Raw genomic sequence first — 13955 nt, 5'->3', positions numbered from 1 at the left:
AGCAGCATGGACCCTGCTCCCTCCCAGGAGCACCAGGGGTTCTGCTGGGCTTTGCCCGTGTCCACACAAGCCCCTGCTCTATTCTGAGTCAGCTGCAGATCTCCCCACGTCCTGCCCAGCCCGCAGGAGCAACTGCTGCCCCCAAAAAAGGCTCAGAGAGAACCATCATCCCAGCTCTGGGGGCTCTGCTTCTTCCTCCTGGGGCACTTCAGGGTTTCCCCCTTCCCTGGGCTTCATGCAGGCCCACGGGTGAGCCCACTCTGACCCTGGCACAGCGTGGGCTCCATCAGCCTATCCCTGTTCCATGGGCACTGCCATGCTTTGAGCAGGACCCAAAAGATTTCATGTTCCCGCCTCGTGCACACCCTGGAGGGAGCAGGGAGGAACCCACAGCGAGATTGGGACCCCACCAGAATCCCCCTCCCTCCCACCACGGCGCCAGAGCCGTACAGTTCCCTGGCACAGTGAACATCAACCACCAAACATTGAATCCACACCAAAGGCCAAATCCACACCAAACAAACACCAAACAAACACCAAACACCGAATCCACACCAAACAAACACCAAACAAACACCAAACAAACACCAAACACCAAATCCATACCAAACAAACACCAAATCCACACCAAACACCGAATCCACACCAAACAAACACCAAATCCACACCAAACACCGAATCCACACCAAACAAACACCAAACAAACACCAAACACCGAATCCACACCAAACAAACACCAAATCCACACCAAACGCCAAATCCACACCAAACGCCAAATCCACACCAAACACCAAATCCACACTAAACACCAAATCCACACCAAACAAACACCAAATCCACACCAAACACCGAATCCACACCAAACACCGAATCCACACCAAACGCTGAATCCACACCAAACACCGAATCCACACCAAACACCGAATCCACACCAAGCACCCTTTATTCACCACCCGTGCTGAGGGACAGCAGCAGTCCCAGGGTGCTCGGGTCCCCGCAGGGACCCTCTGTCCCCTCGTGGCGGGTCCCTCCGTGCTCCTCCCGGCTCCCTCAGCGGTCCTTCCTGCGCAGCGGTGGGGACGGGGGGTAGTGGCGGGCAGGTGGCACGTCGTAGTGGCTGGGGATGTGGCTGTTCTTGGGGGAGTCGTAGTGGCTGGGGGGGTCTCTGGTGGGGGGACCTTCGGGACAACTCTCTGTGGGGACAAGAGAAAGAGAAGGCTGCAAGGGGAACACGTTCCTCCCAGGGTCACGAAAGCCCCGTCACCAATGTCCCCCTGGGCACTGACAGCTGCTGCCACCAGCATTGTGTCCCCCCACAGGGCTGTCACCAAGGCCGTTTCCATCCTGGAGTTATGCATTCCCCATCACTGGGGTTGTGACTCCACCCACCAGGGCCACCAGGACCACCAGGGCCACCAGGGCCACCAGGACCACCAGGGCCACAAGGGCCACCAGGACCACCAGGACCACCAGGACCACCAGGACCACAAGGGCCACCAGGACCATCAGGGCCACCAGGGCCACCAGGACCACCAGGACCACCAGGACCACCAGGACCACCAGGGCCACCAGGACCACCAGGACCACAAAGGCCACCAGGACCACCAGGACCACCAGGACCACCAGGGCCAGGGGACGCCCGGCCGTACCCTCCTGTGGTGGCTCCTCGAGGAGCCCGATCTCGGTGTAGGACATCTCCCTCTGCACAGGGGATTTCATCTCCATGTAGCTGCCCTCGTGGGCCTTGGCAGCGGCAGGGGGCAGCTCCTTGATGGTGGCGTAGGGGTTCTCGCTGGCCAGGGAGCTGGCGCTGGCCCTCAGCCCCTCCCAGGGGTGCTCTGGGGGAGAAGGAGTTGGGGGAGCACGGGGAGAAGGAGCAGCTGTGTCTCAGGCAGGTCCCAGCCCCATCCCTTTCCTACCCCATCCCTGTCCCTTCCACATCCCCACCCTAATCCAGTCCTGTTCCAACCCAGCCCCAAACCATCCTTGTCCCTTCCCCACCCCAGCCCTGTCTCTTCCCCATCCCAAATCCATCCCTGTCCCTTCCACATCCCAGCAAATTCTGTCACTTCCCCATGCCATCCTATCCTCATCTCCATCCCCATCCCATCCTCATCTCCATCCCCATCTCCATCCCCATCTCCATCTCCATCTCCATCCCCATCTCCATCTCCATCCCCATCTCCATCTCCATCTCCATCTCCATCTCCATGTCCATGTCCATCTCCATCTCCATCTCCATCTCCATCTCCATCCCATCCCATCCAATCCCTATCCCCATCTGATCTCCATCTCCATCTCCATCTCCATCTCCATCTCCATCTCCATCTCCATCTCCATCTCCATCTCCATCTCCATCTCCATCTCCATCTCCATCTCCATCCCATCCCACCCCCAATCCTTTTCCCACACCTGCCCCAGGCCCAGCCCCATCCCGTCCCCACCCTGTCCCCGTCTCTTCCTCCATCCCTCTCCCACCTTTGCTGTCGCCCTTCCTCAGGCCGTGGCTGTAGGTGTAGCTCCTGTCCAGCTGCCTCCCTGTTCACAGGGCAGATTTGGGCTCCCCTCTGCTTTGTCTTCCCCCCAGCATGGAAGTTCTCCACCCACCCCACCCCAGCCCCTTCCCAGGGGACCCTGAGCAGCAGCGGGGCACTCAGGTGCCCACCCCTCCACCTCCTCCTCACCCCTGGGCCCGAGGTGTTTCCAGTCAGGAGGCAGTGTGGCATTGCCTTCGGGGCTGTAGGGCCTCTCCACGCTGGGGAAGAGCTGGGTGCCAGGCACCTGGAGCCCGAAACGGGGACAGGTTGGCCTCAAAGGTGGTGGCAGCGGTGCCCCACACAACCCCGTGCTGTCCCATGCCAGCCTGCCGTACCTTGAGGGAGCTGCCTCTGTCCTGGGGGCCGGGGGCTGGCAGCGGGCACTGCGACAGCGTGTGGTAGCTGGGGTTGGAGTAGTAGTGGGCGTGGTGGCTCGGGGGCACATCTGGAGGGACAGGAGTCAGCCAGGTGCCAGAGGACCACCACGGGGCTGGGCCCACGCCACCACCACGCTGCTGACCTGGCACCATGTAGTCCGAGGTGTCCGTCTGTCCTGCCCTGTAGGCCACGGCCAGGTGCCGCCGCTCCTTGCCCTTCTGCCAGCGGTGGTAGCACAGGCTGGCGGCCACCACAGCCACCAGCAAGGCCACCAGGGCCACCAGGCTCAGCAGCATGCCCAGGGGGCTGTAGGCTGCAGGAGGGGCTGGCTCGATGGTGTAGGGCAGGTCAGGATGCCCTAGTGGGGAGGGGTGGAATGTTGGTCCTCAGGGTGGGGGAAGGACCTTGGGGACCCCCGACCCTGTCCCCACTCACCAGCCTCACAGCGGGGCCCAGCCGTGCCTGGGGCGCAGGGACACGTCCCGTTGGTGGGGTCACAGGTGGCATTGTGGGGACAGTGGCAGAGCTGGTCACACTGGAGCCCAAAGGTCCCAGGGGCACAGGCTGGGGACACAGCGGGACCGTACAGCTCCATACTGGGACCAGTCAGCCACAGGGTGGCCTAATAGCTCCATACTGGGACCAGTCAGCCACAAGATGGCCCAAAGTTCCATACTGGGACCAGTCAGCCACAAGGTGGCCCAACAGCTCCATACTGGAAGCAGTTAGCCACAAGATGGCCCAATATTTTCATATTGGGACCAGCTAGCCACAGGGTGGCTCAATAACTCCATACTGGGACCAGGCAACCACAAGGTGGCCCAAAGTTCCATACTGGGACCAGTTAGCCACAGGGTCGCTCAATAGCCCCATACTGGGACCAGTCAGCCAAAAGCTGGTCCAATAACTCCATACTGGGACCAGTCAGCCACAAGCTGGTGCAATATCTCCATACTGGGACCAGTTAGCCACAAGCTGGCCCAATAGCTCCATACTGGGACCTGTTAACCACAAGGTAGCCCAGCAGCTCCATCCTGGGACCTGTTAACCACAAGGTGGCCCAGCAGCTCCATCCTGGGACCAGTCAGCCACAAGCTGGTCCACTAACTCCATACTGGGACCAGTTAACCATAAGGTGGCCAGCACCCTGGAGGTCCACAGGGACCTGCATGGCCCGTCCTGCCCAGGCCAGGACCGCACAGGAGTCACCCAGGTGGCCACGGGCAGTTCTGCCTCTGGCTCCCTCCACCTCAATCGTGGCCCCCTTGCTCCCCGCTCCCCCTACTCACGCTGGGAGCAGCGGGGGCCCCTCCAGCCCGGGCTGCAGAGGCAGGAGCCGTTGGTGGGGTGGCAGGAGGAGCCGTTGGCACAGGAGCAGCTCAGGGAGCAGCGTTTGCCGTAGCGGCCGGGGGGACAGGCTGGGGACGGAGGGACGAGCTTGGCATTGATCCCTAGGGATCAAACCGGGAGCAGCCTGGGATTTTGGGGGTGCTGACTCACGGCGCTGGCAGCTGGGGCCGCGGTAGCCCGGGGTGCAGGTGCAGGACCCGTCCTGGGGGGAGCAGGAGGCTCCGTTGCGGCAGGAGCAGGACATGTGGCAGCCGCGGCCCCAGGAGCCCTGGGGACAGCCCTGCTTGCACTGCTGCCCTGCAGGGAGGGTGAGAGGTGAAGCTGATGGCCGAGGGCACGCCGGGGTCCTCCCGACACCTGCCGTGCCCCTTACCTGTCCAGCCAGGCAGGCAGCGGCACTCTCCCGTCGCGGGGTCACAGCCATCAGCGTGGGCACACACGCAGCGCTGCCCGCAGCCTGCCCCGAACGTCCCGTTCTGCGGCATGGGCACGGGCCGGGGGTCAGCACGGGGCGCTGGCACCGAGCCCCAGCGCCAGCACGGCGGGCAGGACTCACCGGGCAGGGCTGCAGGCAGCCAGGGCCCTGCCAGCCCGGGGGGCAGCGGCAGGTCCCGCTCTGGGGGTCGCAGGGCGCCCCGTGGGCACAGTCGCAGCTCCGGTTGCAGCTGAGACCCCAAGAACCAGCAGGACACGGCGTTGAGCACTCAGGTCCGTGCCAGCCTGTGGGGTGGGATGAGGGGACAGCGGGGTGGGTGCGGGGATGGGGACAGCGACCCCCCAGGACCCCGTTTGTGCCCACCTTCCTTGCAGAAGCAGGAGCCGTCGAGTGGGGAGCAGGCCAGGGCGTGCTGGCAGGAGCAGCGCCCCGAGCAGTTCACCCCGAAGGTGTTGGGGGGACACAGGGAGGAGCAGTGCTCGTCCTGGGTGTGGGGACCAAGAATTCAGACCCCTGCCCAGGGCTGGGGAAAGCACCCATGTGGCTGGGGGTCACCCGGTGCTGTAGGGGAAGTGGACAACCCCAAAACCCCCATTCTCCCATGGGAACCCCAAGGTCTCCCCAGGGTTGCCCAGATCCCCAAGTTGCCCCCCAAAAGTGCCCCCAAAGGATGTCCAGATCCTGAAACTGCCCTCAGAGATAACCAGAACCACAAACCATACTTGAGGATGCCCAGACTCCCCTGTTGCCCCCAGGGAAGCCCAGACCCCCAACTCATCCCTGAGGATGTTCAGACCTCATGTTTTCCCCAGGGATGCCCAGACCCCCAAACCATCCCTGAGGATGTTCAGACCTTCCTGTTTCCCCCAAGGATGCCCAGATCCCATGTTTTGCCCAGGGATGCCCAGATCCCATGACTGCCCCCAGGGATGCCCAGGCCCCCCTGTTGCCTCCAGGGATGCCCAGCCCCCCAACCCATCCCTGAGGATGCCCAGACTCCCCTCTTTCCCCCAAGGATGCCCAGACTCTCCTGTTGCCCCCAGAAATGCCCAGACCCCCCTGTTTCCCCAGGGATGCCCAGACCTCGATGTTGCCCCCAGAAATGCCCAGACCCCATGCTTGCCCAAACCATCCAGACACCCCCATTCCCCCCCAGAACTATCCAGAGCCTCCATGCCCCCTCCAGCACCACCCAGGCCCCCCGTCTCGCCGTGCCCCTCACCGTGTAGCCGGGGGGGCAGCGGCAGTGCCCCGTGCTGCCATCACAGACCCCCCCGTGGAGGCAGAGGCAGCTCTGCAGGCAGCCGGGCCCGAAGGAGCCGGGGGGGCAGCTCTCGTTGCAGTAGAGCCCGGCCCAGCCCGGGAGGCAAAGGCACTCCCCGAGCATCGGGTGGCAGCTGGGGGCACACGCTCAGAACGCCAGCGCCCCCAGTGCTCCCAGTACGGGGCACCGGCTGTGCTGGGAAGGGCTTTGGCAAAGGGTGGGGGGCACGAAACACCTCCCCAGGTGGGGTGGGAGGGGTCCTGGTCACGCAGCCAGCGCCCGGCTGGGTGGGTGAGGGTGTGGGGGCATGGGGGGGGAAGGAAGGAGGGGAGGGTGAGATTGGTGCAGAGGCAGGTGAGGATGGTGGGAGAGGATGGATATGGTGGGAGAGGGAGGAGCTGGGTGGGATGGGGGTGTTGGGGTGGGGATGCTGGGGTGGGATTGGGGTGCCAGGATGGGATGGTGGTGTTGGGGTGGGCTGGGGATGTTGGGGTGGGATTGGGATGTTGGGGTGGGATTGGGGATGCTTGGGTGGGATTGGGGTGCCAGGATGGGATGGGGGTGTTGGGTGGGATTGGAGTGCCAGGATAGGATTGGGATGTTGGGTGGGATTGGGATACTGGGGTGGGATTGGGGTGCTGGGCTAGGATTGGGGGAAGGAAGGAGGGGAGGGTGAGATTGGTGCAGAGGGAGGTGGGGGAGGTGAGGATGGTGGGAGAGGATGGATATGGTGGGAAAGGGAGGAGCTGGGTGGGATGGGGGTGTTGGGGTAGAGTTGGGCACGCTGGGCTGGAATGGGGATGTTGGGAAAGGTTTGGGGTGCCAGGATGGGATGGGGATGTTGGGGTGGGCTGGGGATGCTGGGCTGGGATGGGGGTGTTGGGAGGGATTGGGGTGTCAGAATGGGATGGGGATGTTGGGGTGGAGATGTTGGGGTGGGATTGGGGTGCCAGGATGGGATGAGGGTGTTGGGGTAGGATGAGGATGCCAGGGTGGGCTGGGGGTGTTGGGGTTGGACTGGGGCACTGGGGTGGGATTGGGGTGCCAGGACAGGATTGGGGTGCCAGGACAGGATGGGGGTTTTGGGGTGGGCTGAGGATGCTGGGGTGTGATTGGGGTGCCAGGGTGGGATGAGGCTGCCAGGATGGGATGAGGGTGTTGGGGAAGGATTGGGATGTTGAGGTGGGATTGGAGTGCCAGGGTGGGATGGGGGTGTTGGGGTGGGGATCCTGGGGTGGGATGGGGGTGCCGGGGTGGGCTGAGGATGCCGGGGTGGGATTGGGGTGCCGGGCTGGGATGGGGGTGTTGAGGTGAGATGGGGGTTTTGGGATCCTGGGGTGGGATTGGGGTGCCGGGCTGGGATGGGGGTGTTGAGGTGAGATGGGGGTTTTGGGATCCTGGGGTGGGATTGGGGTGCCGGGGTGGGATGGGGATGCCGGGGTGGGATTGGGGTGCCGGGCTGGGCTGAGGATGCCGGGGTGGGATTGGGGTGCTGGGCTGGGCTGAGGGTGCCGGGGTGGGATTGGGGTGTCAGGACGGGATGGGGGTGTTGGGGTGGGGATACTGGGGTGGGATTGGGGTGCCGGGGTGGGCTGAGGGTGCCGGGGTGGATTGGGGTGCCGGGCTGGGCTGGGGCCGTACCTCTGGCTGTGCTGCGGGTGGCAGAGGCAGCGGCTCTCGCAGCGCAGCCCGTAGAGGCCGGGCAGGCAGTGCCGCTCCTCGCAGCGGCTGCCCTGGAAGCCGGCCTCGCACAGGCAGCCCCCGTGCACGTGGAAGCACTGGCCTCCGTTGGCACAGTCGCAGCTCTCCTGGCAGTCCTGCCCGTACCGCCCCACTGGGCACCTCTCCTGGCACCTGCGTGGGGGGCAGAGGTGGTGACACAGCCCCACCAAGAGCTGGGGTGCCCCCCGGGATCCCCCTGAGGCCTGAGCTGAGGCCACCCAACTCTTTGCACACCAGCCTGGGGGAGCTGCGGGTGCCTGGCCTGCATGGAGACCTGGTCCTGGCAGCAGAGGGTCGTGGTGGCCTCGTCCCCACGTGCCCCATCCCCATGTGCCACATCCCCACGTGCCACATCCCCACGTGCCACATCCCCATGTGCCCCCTACCATCCCCTGTGCCCTGCCCCCGGATGCCCCCTCCCTGTGCACCTCCATCTCCACTTACTCCCACACCAAGCCCCCCACTCCAAAAATGTCCTGTCCCCAAGTGTCCCCTCCCCCTGCCCACCCAATCCCCTGTACCCCCAATCCCCAGCCCCTCATTCCCCTCCCTGCCATCCCTTTGTATCCCCAGCCCCACGTCCCTGCCCCCACAATCCAGGTGCCGCTCACGCCCCTCCCCTCCATCCCCCCACCACCTCAGACCCCCATCCCCACATTTTCCCCCAGCCCGTGCCCAGTTGCCCCCTCACTGCTCTCCAGTGAAGCCAGGGGCACACTGGCACTGTCCCCCGTGGGGGTCACAGTGGCCCCCGTTGTGGCAGCGACACTCGCCCTGGCAGCCAGGCCCAAAGCGCCCGGGGGGGCACGGCACGGAGCAGATCTCCCCCTGCAAAGGAGCACCGGGCTCAGCAGGGGAAACTGAGGCAGAGACCATGTTTGGGGTGGGGCACAGCCCACCTACCATCCATCCGTGAGGGCAGATGCAGGTGCTGCTGCTGGAGGGGTGGCAGATGCCCCCGTTCTGGCAGGGGCAGGGCGTGGTACAGGACATGCCCTCAGGGCAGGGCACCTCGCAGCTGTGGGGGGTGAGGGGTGAGCAGGACCCTGCCTGGGGCTGGCAGAGGAGGGGAGGGCACAGAGTGAGGGGTCCCGACTCACAGGGGGCCGCTCAGCCCCGCTGGGCAGAGGCAGGCGCCAGTGGAGGCGTTGCAGGGGGCCTGGTGGTGGCAGGGGCAGGACAGGTGACAGCTCTGCCCGTAGGTGCCAGGTGGGCATGGCTGGCTGCACAGGGGGTCGGCGAAGCCGGGGGGACAGGAGCAGAGCCCGGTCAGGGGGTCACAAGGTGCCCCGTGGTGGCAGGGGCAGCGCTGTCCACAGTCCAGCCCCCAGGAATGCTCATCGCACTCTGCATGGGGGAGAGAGTGGAGCTTCCCATCCCATCCCATCCCATCCCATCCCATCCCATCCCATCCCATCCCATCCCATCCCATCCCATCCCGTCCCGTCCCGTCCCGTCCCATCCCGTCCCATCCCGTCCCGTCCCATCCCGTCCCATCCCATCCCGTCCCGTCCCGTCCCGTCCCATCCCATCCCGTCCCGTCCCACCCCGTCCTGTCCCGTCCCGTCCCGTCCCATCCCATCCCGTCCCGTCCCGTCCCGTCCCATCCCATCCATGTCATTGCCAGCCCTCCATCCATGCCCATTCAGTCCCCATCTTGTCACCATGCCATCCCATCCTCATGCTATGTCCATTCCCATCATGTCCCTTTCCTATCTCCATCCACGTTCCCATCCCACCCTCCTCCCATCTCTACCCCTACCCCATTCCCAGCCATCCTATCACTGCTCCCATTCCCTCTTCCTCCCCATCCCAATCTCCATCCCAAATCATCCCTATCTCCATTCCCATCCCAAGCTCCGTCCCCTCTTCCTCCCCATCCCAAACCATCCCATTCTCCATCCTCTCTTCTTTCCCATCCCATTCTCCATCCCCATTCCAATCCATCCCAACCTCCATCCCCATTCCAACCCATCCCAGTCTCCATCCCCTCTTCTTCCCCATCCCAATCTCCATCTCAAACCATCCTATTCTCCATCCTCTCTTCCTCCACATCCCAATCTCCATCCCCATTCCAACCCATCCCAATCTCCATCCCCATTCCAGCTCATCCCAGTCTCCATTCCCTCTTCTTCTCCATCCCAAACCATCCCATTCTCCATCTTCTCTTCCTCTCCATCCCATTCTCCATCCCCTTTCCAACCCATCCCAACCTCCATCCCCATTCCAACCCATCCCAGTCCCCATTCCCTCTTCCTCTCCATCCCATTCTCCATCCCCTTCCAACCCATCCCATTCTCCATTCCCCTTCCAACCCATCCCATTCTCTGTGCCCATCCCATGCCCACCCCGTTCTCTTCCCACCCAAGGCCATTCCCAGCCCACCCCCATCTCCATCCCACCTCCATTCCCATCCCATGCACTCCCCACCCCAATTCCATCCCGACCCCATCCCCATTAACCCCCTGGGTGCCCCACCATGGCTGCCCAGCCCTCCAGGGCAGCCCACCGCCCCATCTGCCACCCCTGGCTGGGGGTGCCCAGCCCAGCTGTGCCCAGCTGTGCCCAGCTGCCCCCAGCCCTCACCGCTGGAGCAGCTGGGGCCGCGCCAGCCCGGCTCGCACTGGCACAGCTCGGGAGCCACGCAGCGGCCGTGGACGCACTCCTGGCTGCAGTGAGCTGGGGGGACACGGCCGAGCAGAGAGCGTCCTCAGGGAGCTCTGGGGACACTCTGCACCCTGGGGACACGGCCCAGGGCCACCCTGGAGCCCCGGCCCCACTCACGGACGCAGGAGTCCCGGCTCTCGTAGTAGCCCTGGCAGCACTGGTAGCGCCGCCGGTAGCTGGTGCGGACGGCCTGGCGGTACTCAGTGCGGTACACCACCCTGTGCCACCAGGGGACACGGTGACCGTGCTGTCCCCCTGCCCTTGGGGACACCCTGCACTGGGACAGCGCTCCCAGTCCACCCCCAGTCCTCCCAGTGCCCTTGGGGACACCCTGTGCTGGGACAGCCCTCCCAGTCCAACCCCAGTCCTCCCAGTGCTCTGGGGACACCCCACATTGGGACAGCCCTCCCAGAGCCCCTCCAGTCCTCCCAGTGCCCTGGGGACACCCTGCACTGGGACAGTGCTCCCAGTCCACCCCCAGTCCTCCCAGTGTCCTTGGGGACACCCTGCACTGGGACAGCCCTCCCAGTCCCCCTGGCACTGGGCACAGCCCCCTCCAGTCCTCCCAGTGCTCTGGGGACACCCTGCACTGGGATAACCCCCCCTCAGCTCCCCATGCCCCCTTGGCACAGCCCCTCTCCAGCCCCCCAGCCTTGGGGACAGACCCTCTGCAGCCCCTCCATGAGCTTGGGGACACCCGGCATGGGGACAGCCCCCCTGAGCTTGAGGCCACCCCCTTCCCCCAGCCCCCCTGCAGCCCCCTCACTGTCCTTGTCCCACCCTGGGGTGGGACATTCCCCCTCCAGCCCCTCACAGCCTTGGGGACACCCTGGGGTGGGACATTCCCCCTCCAGCCCCTCACGGCCCTGGGGACACCCTGGGGTGGGACATTCCCCCTCCAGCCCCTCACAACTTTGGGGACACCCTGGGGTGGGACATTCCCCCTCCAGCCCCCCACGGCCCTGGGGACACCCTGGGGTCCCCGAGGGGCTCTGGGGAGCTGGGGTGCTCCCACCTCTGCTTTGGGCAGGGCAGGGGGAGGCCGAGGCCCCCGGGGCAGGGCTCGTTGGAGGGCACGACGTGCGGTTTGGTGTAGGACTCCTTCGCTAGCGCCGTGAAGCTGCGGGTGGGGGGAATTCGGGGTGACTGCGGGTCCTGGGAGACGCCACCGCTGCCGCTGTCCCCCTCCCCTGTCCCCCCTCAGCCCTACCTCTCCCAGTAGCTGCAGACGTTGGGGTCTCCGGGCTGGAGGGCAGCCAGGAGCCCGGCGTGCACCGCCAGCACCGCGGCCCGCAGCAGCATCCTGCACGGAGAGACCGCGGCTGCAGCCCGTGCCCCCGCACATTCCCGCTCCCCACCCACCGCCCCCGGCCCCAGCTCCGCATCCGACCTCCCTGCAGGGCTGACTTGGCATTCCTCCATCCCCAAAACCAGCCCCGGCCCCGCTGCTCCCCGAGCGCTGGCCTGTGCCAAGGGGAAACTGAGGCACGGCCGCTCAGCAGCCTGGGTGGCCTCGCTCGGCCTCATCCCAGCGTTGCTGACACACCCCGGGGCGCGTCGGGAGCATCACCCCGACGTGTCCTGGAGACCCCATCCTCGGGGGGGCGGGGGGATGCTGCCAGGGCTGGGAGCCCGGGGTGCCGGGCTGGGGCTGGGCACGGCGCCTCCAGCCCTGGCCCCACTTCAGCTCGCTCTGTGTTTATTCCCGCTCGCCTTTCCTGGATCCAGCAGCTTCTTGCTCAACCCAGAGAGGGTCCGGCTCTGCCGGGGCGGCTCTGGGAGCGATTCCAGCCGGAGGCCGGGCAGGGAGGGCCCGCGACCCCCGAGCCCCCCGGGCTGTTTCCCGGGATGTTTCGGGGCAGGACAGCCGTGTGCCAAGGAGGAAACAGAGGTTTCCTGCTCAGCACAGCTGGATTTCCCGGGGCTTCCTTGCTGCTCCAGCCACAGGACACCCCAAAGGTGCTCCCTGGGTTCATCCTCCCCCCTCAGCACAGCCCGCGCTGCGTTTTGGGGCCAGAGCATCCGGTTTGGGGTGGAAAAAGTGTTAGTGGGAAAGTTTCCCCCCATTTCCCTTCAACTCCCGGCAGTGAGGAATTAATTGCTCACCCGCTGCCAAAATTCCCTCCCATGGACCCTGCCGAGGTGGGGGAGAGCCAGGGGAACCCCGAGCTCAGCCCCAGCCTCATCCCCTCTTCTTGGGGGGACCGGGGGGGGTCCCAGCATTGCTGGGAAAAACAGGAACCACGGGGAGATGCTGGCAGGAAAAAGCAGGAGTCATCCAAACGTGCCGGCACGTCCCATCTGCTCCTCGCCGCGGGGCTCAGCCCCCCCAAAAAACGAGAGGCACCCCAAGAGCCGGCGCTGCTCACCCCACCGGCACCCCTGAGAGCCCCGCGGGTGGCACCAGAAGCATCCCGGCGGTGACGGGGCTGGAAGGAGCGTGTGGGGCGCGGCCAGGCGAGCGGCCCTGCCCCGTCCCCGCGGGGGACACGCCGCTGCTGTCCCCCCCCAGCCGCTATCTCTGCCCCGGCGCTTCCCCTGCCACAGCCCGGCCTCTGACGCGTTTCCTCAGGGATGCGCCCGGGCGAGGGCGAGGGGGGCACGGGTGGCATTGAGGGGCAGGGGGTCACCCCGGGGTGTCGCAGCACTGCCCCACGCCCCGCCCGCTGTCGCCCAGCCACCAGCGTCCCCTCACCTTGGAACCTGCGCCATCCCTGGGGAGCGTCCCCTCCGAGAGCGCCCAGCGGGGCACGGTGCCGCCCGCCCCTGCCAGCCCTGGGTGCCCCGGGTGGGGACGGTGGCACTCACCTGGCCGGGGCCGCGGTGGCAGCAGGGTCAGGGCGCAGCGGCCCCGCCGCGGGGCTGGGCTGGCCTGGCCGGCCGGGATGGCGCAGCGCGGCCGTCGGAAGCGGAGGGAGGGCTGGAGCTGCTCTCAGGAAGTTTGGACGTGGAGTCAACTACGGAAAAGGGAAAAAAATAAAAAAAAAATCCCCTTAATTATTTTTTTCTTTTTTTTTTTTTTTTTTTTTTTTTGTTTCTCCTCCTCTGTCCAGAAACCAGAGGGTTTTGGCACAGCAGCACGGCCGGGACTGCTCTCGCAGAGCACGGGACGGGGACGGGTCTGTGGGGACATCCTGGTGCAGCCCCTCAGCGGGGTCCTGGTGCTGGAGGGTGCCCCCTTCCCGAGGGCTCTGTGGCACCCATGGGTGCAGGGCTTGACCCTCAGGGCTGGGGCAAGCAAAGGGACCCCCTGAGCAAGGGGCAGCTGCTCTGTGGTGAGGAGATGTGGGGACCTTTGGGTGTCCTTTGGCTTCAGGGCACGGGCAGCTGGCAGAAGAGCAGAGCCCGGGGTTGGTGCCCAACACCCCGGGCACAGCATCCCTGTATCCCAGGGACACATCACCCCTGCATCCCAACATCCCAGGATATCATCCCTGCATCCCAGGGACACCTCATTCCTGCATCCCAACATCCCAGGACATCATTCCTGCATCCTAGGACATCATCCCTGATCCCAGGGACATATCATTCCTGCATCCCAACATCCCAGGACATCATTCCTGCATCCCAACATCCTGGGCACAGCATCCCTGTATCCCAG

At 65.2% G+C, this 13955-nt stretch overlaps 1 protein-coding gene across 1 annotated transcript; it reads right to left on the bottom strand.

The window, feature by feature from the left end:
- Window positions 1–925: 925 nt before the first annotated feature.
- PEAR1 (platelet endothelial aggregation receptor 1) lies at window positions 926–13068 on the bottom strand. Its single transcript, XM_077789348.1, has 22 exons — window positions 13050–13068; window positions 11565–11657; window positions 11370–11474; window positions 10472–10572; window positions 10274–10366; window positions 8788–9034; window positions 8591–8705; window positions 8379–8515; window positions 7607–7819; window positions 5924–6098; window positions 5065–5185; window positions 4822–4985; window positions 4639–4741; window positions 4416–4562; window positions 4205–4333; window positions 3351–3479; window positions 3058–3273; window positions 2873–2982; window positions 2685–2781; window positions 2479–2538; window positions 1650–1838; window positions 926–1193 (listed from the first exon to the last, which is right to left on the bottom strand). The coding sequence occupies exons 1-22, from the start codon at window positions 13064–13066 to the stop codon at window positions 1051–1053; spliced, it is 2904 nt and encodes a 967-aa protein (XP_077645474.1). The 5' UTR covers window positions 13067–13068; the 3' UTR covers window positions 926–1050.
- Window positions 13069–13955: the final 887 nt, after the last annotated feature.

Source organism: Lonchura striata, chromosome 33 (genome assembly GCF_046129695.1).
Source record: "Lonchura striata isolate bLonStr1 chromosome 33, bLonStr1.mat, whole genome shotgun sequence".
Lineage (NCBI taxonomy): Eukaryota > Metazoa > Chordata > Aves > Passeriformes > Estrildidae > Lonchura > Lonchura striata.
This window is presented reverse-complemented; position numbering and strand designations above follow the sequence as displayed.